This window comes from Malaclemys terrapin, chromosome 8 (assembly GCF_027887155.1).
Source record: "Malaclemys terrapin pileata isolate rMalTer1 chromosome 8, rMalTer1.hap1, whole genome shotgun sequence".
NCBI lineage: Eukaryota > Metazoa > Chordata > Testudines > Emydidae > Malaclemys > Malaclemys terrapin.
In genome coordinates, this window is record NC_071512.1 from 108,311,612 (window position 1) to 108,336,224 (window position 24,613).

General features: G+C 46.7%; 1 protein-coding gene across 3 annotated transcripts in view; it reads left to right on the forward strand.

Moving 5' to 3' along the window:
• ERI3 (ERI1 exoribonuclease family member 3) overlaps window positions 1-24,613 on the forward strand; it is a 225,557-nt gene that overhangs the window by 31,884 nt on the left and 169,060 nt on the right. For all 3 annotated transcript variants that reach the window (XM_054037792.1, XM_054037791.1, XM_054037793.1), the window contains exons 3-5: window positions 303-419; window positions 13,588-13,647; window positions 18,675-18,766. In XM_054037792.1, the coding sequence (XP_053893767.1) occupies window positions 303-419; window positions 13,588-13,647; window positions 18,675-18,766 (269 nt within the window). The remainder of the gene's footprint in view (window positions 1-302; window positions 420-13,587; window positions 13,648-18,674; window positions 18,767-24,613) is intronic.

The window sequence follows — 24,613 nt, forward strand, 5'->3', positions numbered from 1 at the left end:
AGCAATGTTGCGACCCCATTCCTTCCTGGGCGACTCTCCTGCTTACTGTGCACATTGGGCCTAGTTTTTTCCTTTTTAGAGCTGTGTGCCCCTTCTTAAAATGGGGAGGTGCCGTCTTCCTCTAATGTATTGTTTGTATTACCATGGGGCCTAGGACGCCCAGTCTGGACCAGGACTCCACTGCGCTAGGTGCTGTCCAAATACAGAACAAAAAGATGGTCCCTGCCCCAAAGAGCTTGGTTTGGGTCTTCCCAGCTGTCGTCTTTTTATAACAACTTGTTTTCTTTTGTGCCTTATTTCAGGAAATCATTGAGTTCCCCATTCTGAAGCTAAATGGCAGGACGATGGAGATTGAATCCACCTTTCACATGTATGTGCAGCCGGTGGTGCACCCTCAGCTTACTCCCTTCTGTACAGAGGTAAACGCGAAGGACGCACGGTGCTCCAAGAGTTTCTCTCTAACCGGGAAACAGGTTTACCTTTTGCATGGGGTCAGGGTTAGCGCCTCGTAGAGCAGGTTGAACATAAACCATCACTGCAACTCCTTGCTGTTGATTCTAATAATAATAATAATAATTTTATTATAGTGTCTTGGAGCCCCAGTCCTGGGCCAGGACTCTCTTGTGCTAAGCGCTGTACAAACATTGTTAAACTCTTTTGTAGCAAATCTTTTGTTTTATCCAATAGACAATCACAGCAGATAACCTCTTTAATTCTGTGGTTCCTTTATGCCATCAAAGGTACTGGGGCCCTCTCCAGAGCACAGTGAATGGGACGTGTCAGAGTGTTGACACTGGTCCAGTACAGCGGTTTGGTGTGGAAGGTTAAATAGAGCATGTTCCCAATGGAAGGAAATAAATAACGCTGTGCTGCTGTGTGATTCAAGGGATCTGATGTCCTATCATGAGCTTCACTGCTGTGGGTTGATGTCACCAGAACCCCCTAACCTTGTGATAAGACAATTTTTAAAAACTTTTTTTTTTAAGATTCTCTTTCCAGGATATGAGTGTGTGTTCTTGTTATCTGATTACTGTCCCCACTAAGGGCCGTTATTCCCTTAGTCCATATCCACCTCTTCCCAAATGTGCATAATGACAGCATGCAAATTACATGGGGCTCTGAGTCATGAGGTCCTTGGATTATAAAAGGAAGAGATTTGTTGTGTTCTCTCTCTCGTATTTAACTCAAAGAATTAAGAATTTGCACTAGTATATACTCCAAAGATTTCCCCTGATAGATATATATAAATGGAATATTATTGCCACTGGCAATAATATTCACAAACTCATGGATGATCGGAGAAGTCCTAGAAGACTGGAGAAGGGCTAACATGGTGTCCATCTTTAAAAAGAAGGAGCCCGGGAACTATAAACCAGTCAGCCTGACTTTGATACCTTGAAAACGACTAGAGCAATGTATAAACACGCAATTTGTGAATACCTGGAGGATGGAGGGATGATCACTAGCAGCCAGCATGGATTTACTAAGAACAAATCATGCCAAACCAGCTTGATTTCCTTCTTTGACAGGGTAACTAATTTGGTGGATGAGGGAAATGCGGTGGACATAATATACCTGGACACCAGCAAGGCTTTTGACAGAATCCCATATGACATTCTGATAAGTAAGCTGGAGAAATGTGGACTCAACAAAACTACCATTAAGTGGATACAGAATTGGTTAAACAACCGAAAACAAAGAGAACCTATTAATGGAATGATGTCGGAATGGGGCGAGGTCTCAAATGGGGATCTGTTCTGGGTCCAGTGTTGTTGAACGTCTTTATTAATGACCTGGATGTAGGAATAGAGAGCTTACTGATCAAGTGTGCAGATGACACAAAGCTAGGGAGGGTTGCCAATACTTTGGAGGGATCTTGATAAATTGGAAAACTGGCCGATAGACAACAAAATGAAATTCCCCAAAGACAAAGGTTAGCTGCTACCCTTAGGGAAGAAATACCAAATGCACAAATACAGACTGGGGGATAACTGGCTTGGCAGCAGCATTGTTGAGAAGGATCTGGGAGTTGTGGTGGATCTCAACCTCAACAGGAGTCAGCAATGTGATGCTGTTGCAAAAAAAAGCAAATGCAATTTTGGGTTGCATTAACAGAGGCATCGCATGCAAGTCACGGGAGGTGATCGTACCGCTCTACTCAGCACTAGTTAGGACTCAGCTGGAGCACTGTGTCCAATTTTGGTCACCAATGTATGAAAGGATGTAGAGAAACACAAAAGGATCCAGAGGTGAAGGACAAAGATGATCGAAGTGATGGAATGCAGCCATAGGAGCAAAGGCTGAAGGAATGGGGGGGAGGTAGATACACTGGAGTGTAGGAATAGGGTCCAGATTGACCTAGACAAATTGGAGGATTGGGCCAAAAGAAATCTGATGAGGTTCAACAAGGACAAGTGCAGAGTCCTGCACGTAGGACGGAAGAATCCCAGGCACTGCTACAGGCTGGGGACCGACTGGCTAAGCGGCAGTTCTGCAGAAAAGGACCTGGGGATTACAGTGGATGAGAAGCTGGATGTGAGTCAGCAGTGTGCCCTTGTTGCCAAGAAGGCTAATGGCATTTTGGGCTGCCTTAGTAGGAGCATTGCCAGCAGATTGAGGGATGTGATTATTTCCCTCTATTCTGCACTGGTGAGGCCACATCTGGAGTATCGCGTCCAGTTTTGGGCCCCCCACTACAGAAAGGATGTGGACAAATTGGAGAGGGTCCAGCGGAGGGCAACAAAAATGATTAGGAGGCTGGGGCACATGACTTATGAGGAGAGGCTGAGGGAACTGGGATTGTTTAGTTTGCAGAAGAGAAAAGTGAGGGGGGATTTGATAGCAGCCTTCACCTACCTGAAGGGGGCTTCCAAAGAGAATGGAGTTCGACTGTTCTCAGTGGTGGCAGATGACAGAACAAGGAGCAATGGTCTCAAGTTGCAGTGGGGGAGGTCTAGGTTGGATATTAGGAAATGCTATTTCACTAGGAGGGTGGTGAAGCACTGGAATGGGTTACCTAGGGAGGTGGTGGAATCTCCTTCCTTAGAGGTTTTTAAGGCCCGGCTTGACAAAGCCCTGGCTGGGATGATTTAGTGGGGTTGGTCCTGCTTTGAGCAGGGGGTTGGACTAGATGACCTCCTGAGGTCCCTTCCAACCCTAATCTTCCATGATTCTAACTGGATATGTATTGTTTGGAAAGAGAGGAGTAAGGGGGGGATATGATAGCAGTCTTCAGATACTTGAAAGGCTGCCCCCAAAAAGATGGAGAAAAGTTGTTCTCTTTTGCCACAGAGGGCAGGACAAGAGGCAAAGGGTTCAGACTACAGCAGAGCCGATTTAGGTTAAATCTCAGGAAAAACTTCCTCACTGTAAGACCAGTAGGACAATGGAACAGACGCCTCGTCAGGTTGTGGAAGTTCCTTCACTAGAGGTTTTTCAAAAGGAGGCTGGATCCATCTGTCTTGGATGGTTTAGACTCAACAAATCCTGTCTCTTGGTAGGGGATTAGAATAGATGACCCTTATGGTCCCTTCTAACCCTATGCTTTTAAATTACGTTCCTTTCACATTTGGGCTGTTCTGAGGTTACATGGTCTACTGGCTAAAATGGACTGGGTTCTATTCCAACTCTTCTGTTAACTCCGTGTGTAATTTCGGCAAGTCAGTTTCCTTCTGTGTGCCTCAGTTTCCCCTTTAGAGGGATAAAACTTACCCACACTAGTAAAACACATTGAGATCTATGGGTGATACACACGCTCTGTTGTTACTCCTCATATGCCCTGCCCTCCTTCCCACAGACAGCAGTTTCGCACTAGGTAACTGCAGTTCTCATCACCCAGCAAGATCCAGAGTTTGATCCTGCCCCACCGAAGGCAATGGTAATTCAGTGGCAGCAGGATCGGGTACCCATAGTACTTGTCCTGGGCCTCTTAACATATTGTCTGAATGCTTAAAATACCTGGATTCTGCCTGAAGAAGACTCTGTGTAAGCTCGAAAGCTCGTCTCTCTCACCAACAGAAGTTGGTCCAATAAAAGATATCCCCTCCCATACCTTGTTTCTCCATTCTGCCAGGCAGAAGAACCTCCCCAGAGACAGCTAATCCCTCCTTCTTTTCCCCATTGTAAAAACAAATGCTCTTTTATTCTCGCCTATAACTGAAAACCAGCCAAAGGGATTTTGTTCAAACTTTCCAAAAAAACTAAGCATCAAAAATGGAATCCCACGAGCGGGAGTGCTTCCAGAATGAAAATGTGTGAAAACGGGGGTATAGCGGAAACACATTGCAACTGCAATAACAGCACTCTGGGCAACTACTCTGGCTCTGTGTGTGTGCGAGAGAAATCTATAAACAGGCATGTGCTATATATTTAGAGGGACATTGCCTCGTGGATTTGGGCCCAAACTATAGGTTTGTACAGATTGACCTAAATTTGCTAGAAATAGTCTCATGAAGTTTTAAAAGTTGCAATAAAAACTATTTTGTGGGGATTCAAACATTCCTCTGCTGTTTCCCCCTCCAAACTAAACATTGCAACAGCGTGTTATCGCATGAGTGCCCACAAGGGAAACTGACTGTTCTTGCTTCCTTGTCCAAGCTGAGTTAATCGAGTGCATTACGTGAACAGATTATGCTTTCCTCTTTGGGGCAGGGTCTGTCGTTGCGTTCGGAAAACACCTCAGGTGTTCGGGTGGCACCACAATTTAATAAATAACACGCTGTAGCTCAGACTTGATGCAGGGCTCCCTGAGGGAGGTTTTCTGGCCTGTGCGACAATGCAGGAGGCCAGACTAGAGGATCACAGTGGTCCCTGCTGGCCTTGGAATCGACGACACAGGACGCACAAATACATTAGACTTTGACAAATTCTTTCTGTATTAATAATCAGAGGTTTTGTGGAAAGCATGGATAAGGAAAAATGTATTTACAAAATGGCTTTTGTTGTGGTATGGATATAAGCCAGCGCCTGGAGACGAAGTGTAACCTGAACCCTGTGTTAGGCACAATTCTTTGTGCCTTAAGAGATGTCCGGTTTTCAGTCCTTTGCTCCGATCACCGAGGCAAATCCTAAAGGGGGACACAGCCTCCTTGTGGATTGAACGCCGCCTGGCTCCATCTTTAGCTAGGTCTTGAATTTGGTGTGGCTGGATATTCAGTGTAGGTTCATCATTGGTGATCTTCTCCCCCTCCCCCCAAGTTTTTGGCAATCATGTGATGACCAGCTGTGTAGTCACATTTCTGGGTGAACAAGAAGTTTTGATGCAGCAAAGTGCAAATTCCACACTTCAAGGAAGTGATCATCATGGCTACAAACTGCGAGGCCTGTGGGCACAGGACAAATGAGGTGAGCTGCAAATCTGACTATGTCGTCTTCGGAACATGCCACTCTTCTGTGCTCTCCAAAGGGATGGAATTTTCTGTCTGTCCCCTGCCTGCACCCCACTCCTTATCATAATCTGGCTTCCTGGATCACACATCGGACAGAGGAGACTAGAAGAGATGGGGTTTGTTAAATGTCTTTTGTAGCAAACGCAGGTGGGTAAGACCACAGCAGCTGAGTGGCTAGCTTGGGAACAAATACCTGCAGCTCTGTCACAGTATGTTAATTAATTAATACAAGGGAGGGAGAAGAATTATTCCAGCTTAGTACTAATGTGGATACGAGAACGAATGGATATAAACTGGCCGTGGGGAAGTTCAGGCTTGAAATTAGACGTAGGTTTCTGACAGTCAGAGGGGTGAAATATTGGAACAGCCTTCCGAGAGAAACGGTGGGGGCGAGGGACCTGTCTGGTTTTAAGATTAAGTTAGATAAGTTTATGGAGGGAATGGTTTAATGGTAAAACATAGTAGTCGAGGAAAACCAAGCAATGGTAGGTAAATAGTATAATGGCTGACGGGTCAGGCTGGAGACTCTTGCCTATATGCTCGGGGTCTTACTGATCGCCATATTTGGGGTCGGGAAGGAATTTTCCTCCAGGGTAGATTGGCTGAGCCTCTGGAGGTTTTTCGCCTTCCTCCGCAGCATGGGGCAGGGATCGCTAGCAGGAGGGTCTCTGCCGATTGAGGTCACTTAAAACAGGATTGGGGACTTCAACAGCAGAGTCCAGGGAAGGGGTAGGGACGGTTTTATGGCCTGCAGCATGCAGGGGGTCAGACCAGATGATCGTAATGGTCCCTTCTGACCTTAAAGTCTATGAGTCTATGAGAGGAGTTCCTGCTTGCAGCCCAGCCCTTCCCTCTGCTGTCGTTTAAATGTTCTTTACAGGTGATTTGTAGATTCCCAGGCCAACAGGGATCATTGTGATCAGCTAGTCATGGTGTCCCTGGCCTCTGTTTGCCAGAAGCTGGAATGGGCGACAGGGGATGGATCACTTGATGATTCCCTGTTCTGTTCATTCCCTCTGGGGCACCTGGCATTGGCCGCTGTCAGAAGACAGGACACTGGGCTGGATGGACCTTTGGTCTGACCCAGTATGGCTGTTCTTATGTTCTTATCTGACCTGCTGTATACCACAGGCCGGAGAACTGCCACACAGTAATTCCTAGAGCAGATCGGTTAGAAAACGACCCCTGCGCACAAGGACTATGCTCACTAGATGAGTGGTGAAGGAGGCCTGGCACTAGCTCCTCTACAGAGGCCTACCTCTGTCGTGGGACCCTGTGGGTAGGGGGCAGAGTCCCCTCCATATTTCCGTGGGGCAGCCGGAGCCATGAGAACACAGCTGCGGGTTGGACAAGAAGTCTGTAGTGCTGCCCCTCCTGCTGCTGGAGCTGCTAGCTCTTATCAAGCGTTCGTCTGAACAGCCGTGATGCTTAAAGCGAGCTTTCGGCGCTGTTTTATGTTGTCCGAAAAATAACCCATTTTGCTAAATGCCAGTAAAGGGCTTTGTCTAGGCACCTCTACTTATAAGGGGTGAGATTTATTGGCCTCTTTGTCTACAAAGAAAGACCAGGCGTGATGATCAGATTGTACACCAGAGACAAGTGCTTATGTAATCAGCAAACTGTCTTGGTGTGGAAATACGATGGTTTCTGAGATAAACGGCGGAGGGAAAGCTGCGGCGTTGAAGTCTGCCATGTGCACGGCTCTCCTGTCTGCCTGCCCTCTGCTCGCTGCTTTCCCAGGGGAGCAGAGGTGCATGGTGCTTACAGGGCTGCGTGGGTAATCGTGCACACACGCCTGCCTCTACAGAGTGATCAAGAGGGAAAACTTACACCTGGGGAGAGGGGCAGGGCCGGCTTTGTGACCTGCAGGGCCCGATTCCAATACCTGGCGGCAGTCTGGCGCTTCAGCGGCACTTCTCAGCGGGGGGTCCGCTCCGGGTCTTCCGCAGCACTGAAGGACCCCCCTGCCGCCGAAGACCCCCGGAGCGGGGCCCTGTTAGGCGTGGGGCCCGATTCCGGGGAATCAGGTGTATCAGCTTAAAGCCGGCCCTGGAGGGGGAATTAAAATGGGCTGGCAATCTGTAGTGCTGCTCCAGAGTCAATTGAGTATGTGGGGCAGGGTCTCCGTAGGCCTTTTCCTGAAAAATCCCCCACCGTTGCTAACAGAGGCGGAGCTGGAATAGTGTGAGCCGCACTGGGAGAGATCAAAAAGCCCTAGTGTAGACAGGGCTTGGTGGTGGCCTTGCTGGCCTTTTCCTTAGCCCACTCCTCCCAAAGGTGACTTCACCTCTGAGGTGTGGGAGCCTGAGCTGCTTTTAGCCGTGGTGTCGATGAGGACGAGCCCAGATTGCCCCCTTAAAATCCAGCAGGAAGTTATAAAACACTGCCGATGTGCTGAAACCTGGGAACTTTCTCAAAGCCAGGGTGGTTGCCGCCGGAGCGGGCCCGAGGCTCACCTCAGCTGCCATGTGCCTGGGCCTTCGGGCTAGGGGAAAAGTAAAGGCAAAACCCAGCTGGGGCAGCAACTCGTTGTTTGCCCTTCCAGCAGAGGCCCTGTGTAACACAGCAGCCAACGGTGAAGGCACGGAGGGAGATTCTTGGTTAAAAGGTGGGGTATTGTAAGGAGAAAGTTGGCTTCTGCAGCTTACGCAGCATTCCCGTTGCCTTCTCGCAGACGGCACTGCCCCTGGAGAAGTCCCCTGTGTATGTAAGTGCGTGCGGAATCTGTGGCCCCTCTGCAGATGAGACTTAGCTCTGCCCTGCTCTGCGCTCATACCACTTCTATGGGAGAGGATGATCCAGTGAAGACCTTTCCCGTCCCCTTGTACCTCTATGTCAACATCGTTGGGCTCTGTTTCCAGCTCTGACACTGACTCACTGGGTGGCCTCGGTCAATTAACTGCCTCGGTGTTCCTGTCTGTAAAATGGAGATATCTGGCGCTCAGATACCACAGTGATGGGGGTAGTATAAAAACTTAGACTGATAGCATGGAGCAGGGGTGGCCAACCTGAGCCTGAGAAGGAGCCAAAATTTACCAGTGTACATTGTCAAAGAGCCACAGTAATATGTCAGCAGCCCCCGATCAGCTTCCTCTCTCCTCCCCACTCCCAGCGCCTCCCACCCACTGGTAGCCCCACCGATCAGCGCCTTCCCCCTCCCTCCCCGCACCTCCCAATCAGCTGTTTCGCGGTGTGCAGGAGGCTCTTGGCGGGGGGGGGGGAGGAGCGAGGGCACTGCAGGCTGAGGGGAGGGGGCGGGAAGGGGTGGAGGGGGGCAGGGCCTGTGGCAGAGCCAGGGGTTGAGCAGCGAGCACCCCCCGGCACATTGGACAGTTGGTGCCGGTAGCTCCAGCCCCGGAGTCGGTGCCTAGACAAGGAGCCGCACGTGGCCCCCGAGCCCCAGGTTGACTGTCCCTGGCATGGAGGGTGACGAAGGATTGTTATCACTCCTGTATAGATGCGTGTTTGTGAAACACATGTTGGCTCCACTGGAGGAGACCAGTGGTCCGTCTAGTCCAGTGTTTTGTCTCTGACAATGGCCAATGCCAGGGGCTTCAGCAGAAGGTGTTATTCCCAGCCTCCCTGCACACACGCTGCCCTTTGATTGGCTGGTCTGTGCTGCTCAGCTCTTTAACCATAGAATCATAGAAGATCAGGGTTGGAAGGGACCTCAGGAGGTCATCTAGTCCAACCCCCTGCTCAAAGCAGGACCAATCCCCATCTAAATCATCCAGTCTGAGGCCTGGTCTACAGTAGAAAATCAGGTTGGTTTAACTAGGTTGGTCAGGGGTGTGTGAAATCCATACCCCATAGCAGCGTTAAGTGACCTAAATCCCTGTGTAAAATTCTTCCCTCTTCTACCACCTCTTGGGGAGGTGAATCACCTGTACTGACAGGAGAACCCCTCCCGTTGGCCTAGGCAGTGTCCACACTGAAGTGTTCTAAGGGTGGACAAGCCCTGAGACCACACAAACACTCATGAAGTTGTCCTTGTAACGCCCCTGGGTAGGGCAGCATCATTACCCCCATCTTCCCAATGGAGAACTGAGTTGTGGTGCTGGCAGAGCAGGTCCCTGCTCAGGCCAAGGTCCCCATGTCTCGACTGACTACATCTGGCATCGGTCTGGCTCGCCGGTGGGTTAGTATTGCTAACATCGGGATTGGAACTATAAGAATGCGTTTACTGTTTAAACTTGACTGAATGCTTGTGAGTTGCTCACAAGCATTAATCTCACTTACAGCATCTACGTCCCATAGTGTAAGGTAATATTTGACCACAAGTCTTTTTAAGTGTGTAAATCGTCAGCCAGGAGAGACCTTAACTAGTGTGGAGTGCTGGTCTCCAGCAGATGGTGTTATGTCCTGCTGGACAAGGAAGGCCCATGGACACCAGACAAGCTAGATTGGAACAGTAAAGAGGACCGAGGCAGAGGGTAGAAACTTTGCTGTTTTCTTTCCCCGCTCCATGAAAATGAGTCTTGCAAGTGAATTCCTCCCAGCGGCTGAGTTTGCAGCTCCGAGCAGAAGGGGGTAAGTAAATAAAATCCCCTAACAAGGAGGGACTGGATCTCTGTGCTGCTCGGACTCTGGGGTGCAAGGGTTATTAGGCATAAGCAGAAGCTCCCCAGTGCTTAGCCTGGGTTATCCCTTAAGAACATATAGAGCTTGCTTATTACAGAAGCGTCTATCATCATTTGAAACTTAAGATTGGAACTGATTTTTGTGTATAAGAACATAAGAACGGCCATACTGGTCAGACCAATGGTCTATCTAGCCCAGTATCCTGTCTTCTGACAGTGGCCAATGCCAGGTGCTTCAGCGGCAATGAACAGAACAGGAAATCATCAAGTGATCCATCCCCTGTCACTCATTCCCAGCTTCTGGCAAACAGAGGCTAGGGACGCCCAGAACATGGGGTTGCATCCCTGACCATCCTGGCTCATAGTCATTGATGGACCTGTCCTCCGTGAACTTACCTAGGTGTTTTTTTTTTTTTTTTTTTTTTTTGAACCCTGTTATAGTTTTGGCCTTCTCAGTATCCCTTGGCAAGGAGTTCCACAAGTTGACTGTGCATTGGGTGGAAAAAGTAATTCCTTTTATTTATTTTAAAGCTGCTGCCTATTAATTTCACTGGGTGACTCCTAGTTCTTGTTATGGGAACGGGTAAATAATGTTTCCTTATTTGCTTTCTCAACACCGATCATGATTGTATAGACCGCCATCATATCCCCTCTTAGTTGTCTCTTTGTTGTATCTATGTTTACCGGCTTTAAGCTCGTAAATAATTCTTATTTCCTTTTCCTATATAATAAATCTTTAGATAGTTTATTATAGGATTGGCTGCAAGCATTATGTTAGTCTCTAAGGTGCCACAAGTACTCCTGTTCTTCTTTTATCTTTGGTGTGAGATCTGAGGGGCAATTGACCTGGGGTTGGTGACGGGTCCTTTGAGACTGGGAGTAACTGGAACGTTGCTGTGATCCTTGGTGTAGGGGACCATCTGTCAGAAAGGCAGGCTGACGTGGGTGGTGAGACAGGTCGGAGCACCCATGGGGGCTGTTTGTGATTCCACTACAGTGCCTGAGGAGTTCACATTTTCTGATTAGTTGGTGAAATCTAAGTGTAGAGCTCACAGCCAATTTGGGGTTTGTGCTCTGCTTCTCAACTATCGGCCCTGAGGTCGGTACCTGTGCTCTGGAGCCCCCGCACGGCAGCGTGACGTAAGGCACAGAGAGGGGAGGTGACTTAATCAGGGTCATACAGTGCGTCTGTGCCAGAGCTGGGAACAGAACCCGGCTCCCCTGCATTGCAGTCCAGTGTCGGCAATCTCCTTATCCCTACAGTGTGTCTAACTGTGCATGGTGCAACCTGTTGTTATACCTCACCTTCCTCTCCTTCCTAATAGGGTGTAATCCAGCCATGGCCCCATCCAGCCACCTGCATGCCTTGCCTCCCTCCCTCCCCTGTACCCTTTAATGGGTGCAGCTACTAAATGAATGAGATGCCAGTGAGGTCCAGAAAGCTGTGGGAAGCCATTCCCATGGACACAGGCCGTGTGAGATTTCTTACGGCCTTTTACCAAAACCGCTCAATCTCCGCCCATTTCCAGAGCGTCAGCTCGGGCTGCTCACCACCGAGCGGGGGCCAGCACTCCCACTAGAGAGTAGTGGTGAGGGGTGAGTTACCCAGCTGTGCTGGGTCAGCGGTGGGAGAGACTTTTACTAAGCAAGGGACAAAACAAGCCAAGGAGGCAAAACATGAGTTAAACACCATGCTAAAGAACAGTGCAGTTAATCTCTTAAATTTATTTTCCTTTAGTGCATGGGAAGTCTGTAGGCAGCAGCTGTTACACAATTAAAATACAGATTAATATAAAAACAGTTTCTGGAATATAACAGTGTCTGTGTTTCTCCACTTCCTTAAAATGCCACCTAATAATGACTTGATAAACTTCAGAAACCCACCTAGAGGAACTCTACGTTCTTAAAATGAAAATTCCTTCCCTAAAAGGTATATATTACCACTGGATGTAAGTCGCCACAAGAAAGTAATCTTCCCACTTAGAGTCAGCTTCTTCAGTGAATCAGGTATTTGGTATTCATTAGATGTAATTACACTTTAATTGGAGTTTAATTGTGTTTTGGTTTTTGTAAGTTTCAATGCTGTAAGCCAGGCAGCCAAAGAAGCATAGGGGTAGGCTAGCTTGCATAGGCTGCTGTCCTTTTAATAAGGCGCTGAGGCCCTTGGCTTGTCATAAGGCTCGTGTTCTCTGACCTCTTCTACAATAGAAGGGTTACTCCTGGATAGGAGGGAGCCTGTTAAGAATTCTTCCCGTCTGCAGCTCGTGACTAGACTGTCATGGCTTTCTGAGAGTCTGGATGTTGTATGTATTAACAAAATCATAGTCTTCGCTTTAATCGGGGCTCAGACATGATCAGAAAACTGTGATACTAAATGAAATAACATGGTTTGCATTTTATTTTCCACACCCCCTGAGCAATGGAGTTATACCCAGATACGTGGTAGTGTAGACCAAGTCTAAGGGCCAGTCTACGCGACCACGCTCCACTGGCACAGCTGCGCTGCTGTAGCGCAGCTGGTGAAGATGTGCTGTGCTGACAGGAGAGCGCTCTCTCGTCGGCATAGTGACACCACCTCAATGAGAGGCAGAAGCTACGTCTGCCGACATAGCGCGGGCTGGACACCAATTTAAGTCTCTGTAACTTACATTGCTGAGAGGGGTGGCTTTTTCACACCCCTGAGCGGCATAACTTACCTCGCCTTAAGCGGTAGTGTAGACCAGCCCCAAACTAAGTGCCCCAAACTATACTAGGCATTTCGCAGACACACACACCAAGCCTTGACCCTGGAGACACTCATGCATGTGCTGAACTTTAAATACGCAAGTAATCCAACGGAAGTCAATGAAACAACTGATGTGCTTAAATGTTTGCAGGATTGGGTCCAGTGTCAGTCCCTACCCCGAAGTGTTTACTGAAAAACAAAATGTAGCCGTATTTTAAAATGGAATGGATTTTCTTCAGACTTAATTTAAAAAAACCCATTTAAATATATATATATATATATATATTTTACTGTCTGCTTAAAATGTAAAACCAGGGAGTTTTAAACTAATATAAAGCATGGATACATGCTTCTCCAATCACTGTGAAGGACAAACTAACACCCTGCGCACCTCATTTTACGAGACAGGTTTATTTTATTTATCTGTTCCTAGGCATTTCTGTTGTGTCCTCACCCCAGCATGGGAATGCTGGGAGACAGCTTGTGTGTGTAGTAAAATCTGGCTGTGTAACTTAGGGCAGCAGCAAAACTGATACTGAAAAGATCGGCATATTGAAACGGGGAGCGCTTAGGAATTCCATTATAGCACTGGCTGCAGGGTTGGAAAAAATTCTATATTGTTCCCCTAAGCAAATCTGTATGACTTTGAGTTCCAGTATTTCATAGCTTATGTGTAAGAGCTCGCTGCTTAGCGGTTTCTGGAATCGTGCTGTGTTCTTGCTTGCTGGTGGGGCAGTTCCCAGGGCTGCTGTACTGCAGTTAACAGGACTTGGTATTGCCCAAATTGCTCACAAGAGCACGTTACAGTTTCAGAAAGGTGGGCGGGAGAGGAGACCTTCTAATGATCGATGTAATGCTTCTCTGACTCTTGTTTTCTCTTTCTCTTTTGTTTCAGCTGACTGGAATTATTCAGGGCATGGTGGATGGGCAGCCAAATCTCCAGCAAGTGCTTGAGGTAAGCAGGATAACCTTTAGTTCCTGAACTTTGACCTCTGCTCCCCCTTCTTCACCCCCTCCCGGGAATTGAACCGCGTAATTTGACTATGATTACGGCTTCATTAGAATAACATTTGCTGTCACGTCGGTGACATGCTGTTGAGAGTATTGAACCATTGATCTGTCATTCCCAGCTGTTCATGTCAAGGGTACTGACAAGATGTCCAAACTCCTGCCCGCAGACAGGAGAGGAGGCGATTCGTGCTTGAGCCAGTCTTAAAGAGCCAAGACATTGCTTTAGAGCATTGCGTGGGAGCTGTTCCCCCCCCCCCCCCCACCACCATTAAATTAATGCTTCTACCTATTTAAATGCTCAATAATACACAAAGTATAGGCCACTAAAACCTAATCTGTGGAATGTGCAAATGCAGATAAAGTCCTAATAATGCCATCTGCTTAATGTTGAATTCCTGCAGCATTTAGGATTAATTAGCTTGAAAGTATTTTGCCATCAATAGCTTTTGTTGTTAGTCAAATACTGAGGGAAACCTCCTCCCAGAGAGCCCACTCCGGCTGCCGGTCGCAGTTCAATGCATTGTCTCTGTCAGGATTTGCGCTGCCGTGTGGCCTAATTGTTCCTAATCAGAGTGATTGCAACAATTGCTTATGGAAGGAAATCAAATTAAAGGCTTTGACTCCCTCTGTGGAGATGGCTCGCTCATGTCAGGGATTTTAGAAAGGTTACAAGTGCTGTTTCTCACTCCTGGGGCCCTCTGGTGCTGAGACAGCTGGGGAGGCAACACTGCAGCCCCTGGGCTCGAAGTGGTGAGTGGGGAAGAAGAGCATCTAGAGCGTCTCACTGATGAATGATCCTGCTGCTGAGGGAGCTGCTTTGACCAGTCTTGAAAGGAGCCTCGTGTACCGTCCCCGGCCTGAAAGATAGTGTCAGTGAAATAGGGTCTAGGGGAATTCTGTGCTTGGCCAGCACCTGCCATCCAAACCGAATCCCTAAGCACAGTCTGGAGAGAAGTAATAGGGTCTGGGTGGAGACAATCAAGTGTCTGAGTTAAAAGTCTGGGCCAAGGATGATGCCAAGCACTGCGTAAGTTGAGAGGGGAGCAGAAGGAGATGCCTTTGGGCTTCCGGAGGGTCTCTTCCCAGGAGAAGCACTTGAAGGCCAAGGCATTTAGCTGAAGGAATCGGAGATGAAGCCAGAGGTTTCCCAGGCCAAGCCAGGCAGAGCTCATGGAGGGGAAAAAAATGAAGATTTGCGGGATGGGTCAGGGGAGTCCTACCACTCTATCTGGAACATGGTGGGGCCCCGAGTACCAAGGGTAAGTGGGAAGGATAAACCTTTGAATAAAATCAAGTTAGAAGCTAGCTTCCCCCGACCTGCGGCACTCCAGCTGAGGATATGCCAGTCACTTCGCAATCCTGAATGTCTGGTTGTCTCCCACTCGCCCAGACGCGCCAGAGGCAGTCTCAGCACTTTTCCTGTGGTGGAAGTGTGGGGCAGTCTCCATTAAACGTAGGTGCTGTGATGTGTAAAATCACAGAGCTCACTGCATACTCCCTATTGCTCCCACTTGCCAGGGCAGGACCATATGGGCCACCCAACTGTCATGTGACCCTACTGTAATGAATTGCTTTGGTGCCAAAACTTCTCTTTAATTAGAGTATTGATGTTAAATACATTTGGTCGTAGGGCTGTCTCTTGGTCAGCTGGATTGTTTGGCCATTGCTGAGTGTATGAACGGGTATGTTCATGCAAACATCCCCATATGGAATAGACTTATTCTAAGAAAATCAGTGGAATTCCTTAGAAATTACTTGTACAACCTGCAAAATTTCATAGAGAATGAAAACATTTCTATAGGTTTTTTAGGCATCCTATAGAATTCTGTAGCAGGAATCTAATTTTCTATTAAATCCTATGGGATGATTAAAAAAACCCATAGAGAGAACCCACAGAAAAGATATTTTCTATTGCATTCCGTAGGAAGTTTCCACAACTGTTTGGTCTGCCTAATCTGTAGGTTCTGTCTGCCGGTCGAGTCCTGTCTCATCCCCAGGCCTGAGCTCGCTGGGCCAGGGATTGTCTCCTTTGTTCTTTGTCTGTACGGTTCCCAGTGCAGTGGGGCCTTGACCTTGATTGGGGTTCTTAGACTTTTCTGCAAAGCAAATAATAAATCTGCCTATTTCTAGATTAAAATGGGATTATGCATTTGGCCTTTTGAGGGGTTGGTTTAGGCAGCCTGGCTGCTGCTACCTGTATGTCAAGTGTGGGTGAATAAGGCAGTTGTCTGCTGCTGTAGGAGGCCACGTTCCTTCCCCTCTCGTCCTCTGGTCATGGAGAAAGCTTCTCTGAACGGTGAGTTGTCAGGTCGCAGCAGCCGCGCTGCAGAGAAGCCTGTGTTGCCATTACTGCCCTGTACGTGCGTAGAATCGCTTCAAGTGCCAAAGCCATGTGGCCACCTCTATGGGGGATGTTCTGTTTCAGCAGCTGCGCATGTCACGGGTGGGGAGTGGAGAGACACTTCGCCCACTGAGAATCTAGGCAGCAACAGTGCATAATGCTGACTTGTGTAATGCCTGCCACCTGAAGATCTCAAAGCACTTCACAAACACAGAACTAATTCCAGCTGGAACAGTAGAACTAGAAGTAGTAAGGAAAAGCTGTCCAACTCTTCAAAAGCAGTGTGTGTGTGTGTATTGAGTTTAATGATGGCATGCATGCCTGTGCACCCATAAGTGTCCATCTTATGTGTCATATTAATTGCGACCCAGGTGATGTGCTGTAGGTGAAAAATCCCGTCCCGCGATGGTTGTCCCTCAGAAATGAGGGTGAGTTGAATGAGAATCTCTCATTCGTATCTGTTTTGTGTCTTGTTTTCCTTCAGTTCTCAGTCTGTGGGGGCTCCTCCATGATCTTTGGGTTAATTTCTAGCTTCTTTAAAAAGCCGACAGAACTTCAAGAAATAAGGGGCTCTCTATTGGAGGAAACTTTGAAATATAATAGGGCTGTCAAGCGATTAAAAAAATTAATCGTGATTTATCGCGCTGTTCAACAATAATAGATTACCATGTATTTAAATATTTTTGGATGTTTTCTACATTTTCAAATCTATTGATTTCAATTACAACACAGAATACAAAGTGTACAGTGCTCACTTTATATTGATTTTTATTACAAATATTTGCACTGTAAAAAACAAAAGAAATAGTATTTTTCAGTTCCCCTATTGAAGTACTGTAGTGCAAACTCTTTATCAGGAAAGCTGAATTTACAAATGTAGAATTATGTAAAAAAAACCCCTGCATTCAAAAATAAAACTTTAGAGCCTACAACTCCACTCAGTCCTACTTCTTGTTCAGCCAGCTGCTCAGACAGACAAGTTTGGTTACATTTGCCGGGGATAATGATACCCACTTCTTATTCATAATGTCACCTGAAAGTGACAACATGCGTTCTTATGGCACTGTTGCAGCCGGCGTCGCAAGATATTTATTTGCCAGATGCACTAAAGATTCATATGTCCCTTCATGCTTCAGCCACCCTTCCAGAGGACGTGTCCATGCTGACGATGGGGTCTGCTTGATAATGATCCGAAGCAGTGTGGACTGACGCATGTTAATTTTCATAATCTGAGTCAGATGCCACCAGCAGAAAGTTGATTTGGGGGGGGGGGGGGGGTGTGATTCAAGTCCTGTTGCTCTTTTAAGACTTCTGAAAGCAAGCGCCACACCTTGTCCCTCTCAGATTTTGAAAGGCACTTCAGATTCTTAAACCCTGGATCAAGTGCTGTAGCTATCTTTAGAAATCTCACATTGGTACCTTCTTTGTGTTATGTCAAATCTGCAGTGAAAGTGTTCTTAAAATGAACAACATGTACTGGCTCATCATCCGAGACTGCTATAACATGAAATATATGGCAGAATGTGGATAAAACAGAGAGCAGGAGACATACAATTCTCCCCCAAGGAGTTCAGTCACAAATTTAATTAACACATTATTTTTTTAACGAGCCTCATCAGCATGGAAGCATGTCCTCTGGAATGGTGACTGAAGTATGAAGAGGCATACGACTCTTTAGTGCATCTGGCAAGTAAATATCTTGTGATGCTGGTTACAACAGTACCATGCGAACGCCTGTTCTCACGTTCAGGTGACATTTTAATTAAGAAGTGGGCAGCATTATCTCCTGTAAATGTGAACAAATTTGTTTCTCTTAGCGATTGGCTGAACAGGAAGTAGGACTGAGTGGACTTGTAGGTTCTAAAGTTTTACATTGTTTTGTTTTTGAGTGCAGTTATGTAACAAAAAAACCCCTACATTTGTAAGTTGCACTTTCATGACAAAGAGATTGCACTACAGTACTTGTATGGGGTGAATTGAAAAATACTATTTCTTTTGTTTATCATTTTTACTGTGCAAATATTTATAATAAAAAATAATATAAAGTGAGCACTGTACCCTTCATATTCTGCGTTGTAATTGAAACCAATCTATTTGAAAATGTAGAAAAACATCCGAAAATATTTAATAAATGTCACTTGGCATTCTATTGCATAACAGTGTGATTAAAACTGTGATTCATTGCGATTAACTTTTTAAATCGTGATTAATCTTTTTGAGTTAATCGCGTGAATTAACTGCAATTAATTGACAGCCCTAAAATATAATGTTACAGCTTATTTGATGAAGGGAAAGGAAAAATGGGGACGGGGAGGGGCTAAATAATATTTTAGCTGTATTGTCCCATAAACACTGTACGATTCCTATTCTTCTGTGAGCAGAGCCATTGTAGTGTCTGATAAGATCATCTCTGCACTGGTCGCCTGTTGTTTCCTGTTGGAAATCTTCCAAGGTCCAAACGTGCTCTTGTTGAGATGATGTGAGCGAAGAAAGGGAGAGAGAGGTGGGGGCTGCTGCTGGATAAGATCACAATTTTCTCCTTGTCTGATTGTTAGGAGCTTATCTGTGTTTAACTGTTGTGGCTCTTCCCTGACTACAAAGCTCATCCTCTTTCCCTCCGTTCCTTTCAGAGGGTCGATGAGTGGATGGCGAAGGAAGGCCTCTTAGATCCTAGCGTCAAGTCGATTTTTGTAACCTGCGGAGACTGGGATTTGAAAGTAATGTGAGTATGGAAAGGGGGCTGCCCAGGGCTTTGTTACTGCATGCTGGGGGATGTGCTTCCTCCTCTCCCATTGGCTAGCTCTTGCTGGTGCAGTGCGATGATTCGTGTAACTTCCCGCAGGTTTTTGTTTGGTGGGGAGGGAAAGAGCATGTTGATTATTTCCTCTCCCTGTTAATTGCCACATCTTAGTTCTGCTGGGGCCTTGGCTCAGATCAAACCAACACCCAGTGTGTTTCAGTGTGTTTAACAGTGTGTTTCAGTTGATACTGAAAAACCCGCATGTTCTCTCCGTACCCTCCCGATTCCGGCAGCATTCCCTGTCTGCCTCCAAGCCCCGAATGCTTACAGGTGTCGAGCTGCCCCTAGTCTTTGTCCACCGCGATCGTTGAAGGCCATGCCTAATCAGAAGTGATAACGGCAGGGGGAACGGGAGCAAGCTCGATCAAGGGGAAGGGCTTTGTACATGGTCACTGGGTAGGGTAGCAAGTGAGTCTGACCCCACACCCCTTGAAGGGTTTAAACTGGGGGCTTTAGGATAGCTCCATTTTTATACATTATCTCCTCTGAATTGGCAAGCGCAGTAGGATGGTCCTCCTGTTTCTATCCCTTCTGGTCCCTGGCTACTTGATCTCTGCCCTTCTCCTGAGTGCGACCATGTGGCAGGCTTCGAGGATAAATACCTGCCCCTTCGTTCCATTTACCATATAGCGCCGCATGCAGCCAGCACAGCCTCGGAATGAAGAGTGTTACCATGTCATGCAGGGAAGAGGGTGGGGGCGGAAGGGTGTACATATGTAGGGTGGCCCTGAATCAAGGGATGACCATTGGCTTGCTTTCATAGTCAGGGCCTTCTCTGTCCTGGTGTACCAAATGGATGTTAGCTGCTGAGCCGCCATCTAAAAGAAGAATAAAACCCCGGGGTCCAAGGCTGGCGTGCTAGATTGGTGCGCTCAGTAACTGCAAGACTGGCTGGTCGGCGCTGCAAGTGGCCATTTAGACGTTGATGTCGCCATTTGCATACACGGATGTCGGTGCACCATTTTGCACACTGAGTTGGGCCTGCTATTTAAGAAGCAGCCCTCGCTGTCTAAGAAGGAAATGACGCAAAATGCAGTGTAGGCTACACAGTGTCACAGAGCCCTGAATTCGCTGGGGCACCCATCACCTCTCAGTGGCTTTTCCTTGTTTAAGTGCCTGAAAAAGGCTGCTGTTTTTATCCCACCGATCAGGCGCAGGCTTGACACGTCCAGCACTGAACCGACATCTACAACTCGTGATTGGTGTTGCTTGGTTTTCAGATTCACATCCGTTTCCCCTGCTGTTACGGTTAAATAAAATGCACGCAACCCTGGAGAAGGCTCCATTTCACAATCTGGTCTTGGGGGAGCTGCTGCTTGCTCCTTCTCTTCTCGCGCTCTGGTTAGTGAGGTCTTGAGAAACGGGGACTGAAGTTGCAGCACAAGCCCTGCAGGGACGACAAATCTGCTCTCATCTAGACAGAATCATTGCTCGCTTGCCCTTGTGTCAGCAGAGGGGTCTTTATCAAGGCCATGCCTAGGGTTGACATGGACACCTTTCCCGTATGTGTATTGCCGTGGGGGTTAATTTCCATGTAATTTTGTATTTAAACTTTTACAGGGGACCAGCACAAAGAAGGCTTCAGGGGTGTTGGCCAGTCATTTCTGATCTGTCCTCCCCTCTTGGCTCTTCTGTGCCTTACTGCTGTATGGAGTCAGGTCTTGATCCTACTGCTTCTGGTGTTACTAGGGAGGGGTGCCCATGTACGAGGCTAGTCCTTCTGTCTCTTTCATTGTGCATGTAACTGCTTCTCTAGGGGATATGTACAGCCTAGGTTAGCTTCTGTACTGAATAGGCTGCCTTCTAGGTTTGGTAGTCAGGAGCTGTATTTTGGGGGGGAGAGGGTGGGGCTGTGGTCTCTTTATTTTGGGGTTGCTGTTTTTTCTTCAAAGCCCCAAACAGCAGTTCAGTGTCATAAGAACATAAGAACGGCCGTACTGGGTCAGACCAAAGGTCCATCTAGCCCAGTATCCTGTCTTCTGACAGTGGCCAATGCCAGGTGCCCCAGAGGGAGTGAACCTAACAGGCAATGGTCAAATGATCTCTCTCCTGCCATCCATCTCCACCCTCTGACAAACAGAGTCTAGGGACACCATTCCTTACCCATCCTGGCTAATATCCATTAACGGACTTAACCTCCATGAATTTATCTAGTTCTCTTTTAAACCCTGTTATAGTCCTAGCCTTCACAACCGCAAGGAGTTCCACAAGTTGACTGTGCACTGTGTGAAGAAGAACTTCTTTTTATTTGTTTTAAACCTGCTGCCTATTAATTTCATTTGGTGACCCCTAGTTCTTGTATTATGGGAATAAGTAAATAACTTTTCCTTATCTACTTTCTCCCCATCACTCATGATTTTATATACCTCTATCATATCCCCCCTTAGTCTCCTCTTTTCCAAGCTGAAAAGTCCTAACCTCTTTAATCTCTCCTCATATGGGACCCGTTCCAAACCCCTAATCATGTTAGTTGCCCTTTTCTGAACCTTTTCTAGTGCCAGTATATCTTTTTTGAGATGAGGAGACCACATCTGTATGCAGTATTCAAGATGTGGGCGTACCATCAATTTATATAAGGGCAATAATATATTCTCCTTCTTATTCTCTATCCCCTTTTTAATGATTCCTAACATCCTGTTTGCTTTTTTGACTGCCGCTGCACACTGCGTGGACATCTTCAGAGAACTATCCACGATGACTCCAAGATCTCTTTCCTGATTAGTTGTAGCTAAATTAGCCCCCATCATATTGTATGTATAGTTGGGGTTATTTTTTCCAATGTGCATTACTTTACATTCATCCACATTAAATTTCATTTGCCATTTTGTTGCCCAATCACTTAGTTTTGTGAGATCTTTTTGAAGTTCTTCACAGTCTGCTTTGGACTTAACTATCTTGAACAGTTTAGTGTCATCTGCAAACTTTGCCACCTCACTGTTAACCCCTTTCTCCAGATCATTTATGAATAAGTTGAATAGGATTGGTCCTAGGACTGACCCTTGGGGAACACCACTAGTTACCCCTCTCCATTCTGAGAATTTACCATTAATTCCTATCCTTTGTTCCCGGTCTTTTAACCAGTTCTCAATCCATGAAAGGACCTTCCCTTTTATCCCATGACAACTTAATTTACGTAAGAGCCTTTGGTGAGGGACCTTGTCAAAGGCTTTCTGGAAATCTAAGTACACTATGTCCACTGGATCCCCCTTGTCCACATGTTTGTTGACCCCTTCAAAGAACTCTAATAGATTAGTAAGATTAGTAGATTAGTAAGACACGATTTCCCTTTACAGAAATCATGTTGACTTTTGCCCAACAATTTATGTTCTTCTATGTGTCTGACAATTTTATTCTTTACTATTGTTTCGACTAATTTGCCCGGTACCGACGTTAGACTGTAATTGCCGGGATCACCTCTAGAGCCATTTTTAAATATTGGTGTTACATTAGCTAACTTCCAGTCGTTGGGTACAAAAGTTGATTTAAAGGACAGGTTACAAACCATAGTTAATAGTTCAGCAACTTCACATTTGAGTTCTTTCAGAACTCTTGGGTGAATGCCATCTGGTCCCGGTGACTTGTTACTGTTAAGTTTATCAATTAATTCCAAAACCTCCTCTAGTGACACTTCAATCTGTAACAGTTCCTCGGATTTGTCACCTACAAAAGCCAGCTCAGGTTTGGGAATCTCCCTAACATCCTCAGCCATGAAGACTGAAGCAAAGAATCCATTTAGTTTCTCCGCAATGACTTTATCGTCTTTAAGCGCTCCTTTTGTATCTCGATCATCCAGGGGCCCCACTGGTTGTTTAGCAGGCTTCCTGCTTCTCATGTACTTAAAAAACATGTTATTACCTTTGGAGTTTTTGGCTAGCCGTTCTTCAAACTCCTCTTTGACTTTTCTTATTACATTTTTTCACTTGATTTGGCAGTGTTTATGCTCCTTTCTATTTACCTCACTAGGATTTGACTTCCACTTTTTAAAGGAAGTCTTTTTATCTCTCACTGCTTCTTTTACATGGTTGTTAAGCCACGGTGGCTCTTTTTTAGTTCTTTTACTGTGTTTCTTAATTTGTCCCACACGTTTCGTGTGGCCTCAGGTGTGAAATGCAGAATCTGCTCTGAGAATGCTACCCTGACCTCACCACGAAAACCCGTTCCCAGAGAGTAGTTATCAGTGGTTCACAGTCATGATGGAAGGAATATCAAGTGGGGTCCCGCAGGGATCAGTTCTGGGTCTGGTTCTGTTCAATATCTTCATCAATGATTTAGATCAGTGGTGGGCATCCTGCAGCTCTGCTGCGGCCCTGCGGCCTGCTGCTTCCCGCAGCTCCCATTGGCTGGAAATGGTGAACCGCGGCCACTGGGAGCTGCGGGGGGCAGTGCCTGTATACTGTCAGTGTCAGCAAAATGTCTCTCAGGCCGCAATCGGGTTACACTGATGGGCCGCAGGTTGCCACCACTGATTTAGATGATGGCATATTGAGTACACTTATAAGTTTGTGGATGATACCAAGCTGGGAGGGGCTGCAGGATAGGAGGATAGGATTCAAAATGATCTGGACAAACTGGAGAAATGGCCTGAAGTAAACAGGATGAAATTCAATAAGGACAAATGCAAAGTATTCCACTTAGGAAGGAACAATCAGTTGCACATACACAAAATGGGCGATGACTGCCTAGGAAGGAGTCCTGCGGAAAGGGATCTGGGGGTTAGTGTGGATCACAAGGTAAATAGGAGTCAACAGTGTGATGCTGTTGCAAAAAAAGCGAACCTCATTCCGGGATGTACTAGCAGGAGTGTTGTAAGCAAGACACGAGAAGTAATTCTTCCGCTCTTCTCCGTGCTGATTAGGCCTCAACTGGAATATTGCGTCCAGTTCTGGGCGCCGCATTTCAGGAAGGATGTGGACAAATTTGGGAAAGTCCAGAGAAGAGCAACAAAAATGATTAAAGCTCTAGAAAACATGACCAATGAGGGAAGACTGAAAAAATTGGGTTTGTTTAGTCTGGAAAAGAAAAGACTGGGGGAACATGATAACAGTTTTCAAGTATGTGAAAGGTTGTTACAAGGAGGAGGAAGAAAAATTGTTTTTCTTAACCTCTGAGGATAGGATAAGAAGCAATGGGCTTAAATTGCAGCAAGGGAGGTTTAGGTTGGACATTAGGAAAAACTTCCTGACTGTCAGGGTGGGTAACACTGGAATAAATTGCTTAGGGAGGTTGTGGAATCTCCATCACTGGAAACTTTTAAAAGCAGGTTAGACAAACACCTGTCAGGGATGGTCTAGATAATTAGTCCTGCCATGAGTCCAAGGAACTGGACTAGATGACCTCTCGAGGTCCCTTCCAGTTCTATGATTCTATCCTTGGCACCTAGAGTTGGATGAAGTCCCTGTTTGTTCTCTTCCTGGCTCGTGTGTGTCGTACGTGGGATAGAGTGACTTCAGACACAGCAGTCTCGATGACATGTGCACCCTACCTCAGGTCTGCCATGGCCTGCCATCAGCTTATTGACCTGATTCCAGGGGGTCGCTCCCTCTGCACATTAAAAAATGCAGTAGTCTGTGGAAGTAGTTCAACTCCAGCCCCCTGAACAGAGCGGGGTGAACGGTGTCTCCCCCCCAGCAGGGATCTGGGAGCTGCTCTGAGAGCTGGCCAGCCAGCGGTGCTGTGTAGCATGCTGGAGCTTGGAAACCTAACTCCATTTGTGACTCATCGTTGCCATCCAGTTGGAAAGGAAGGCCCCACAAGGGCGCAGTGAGTGGA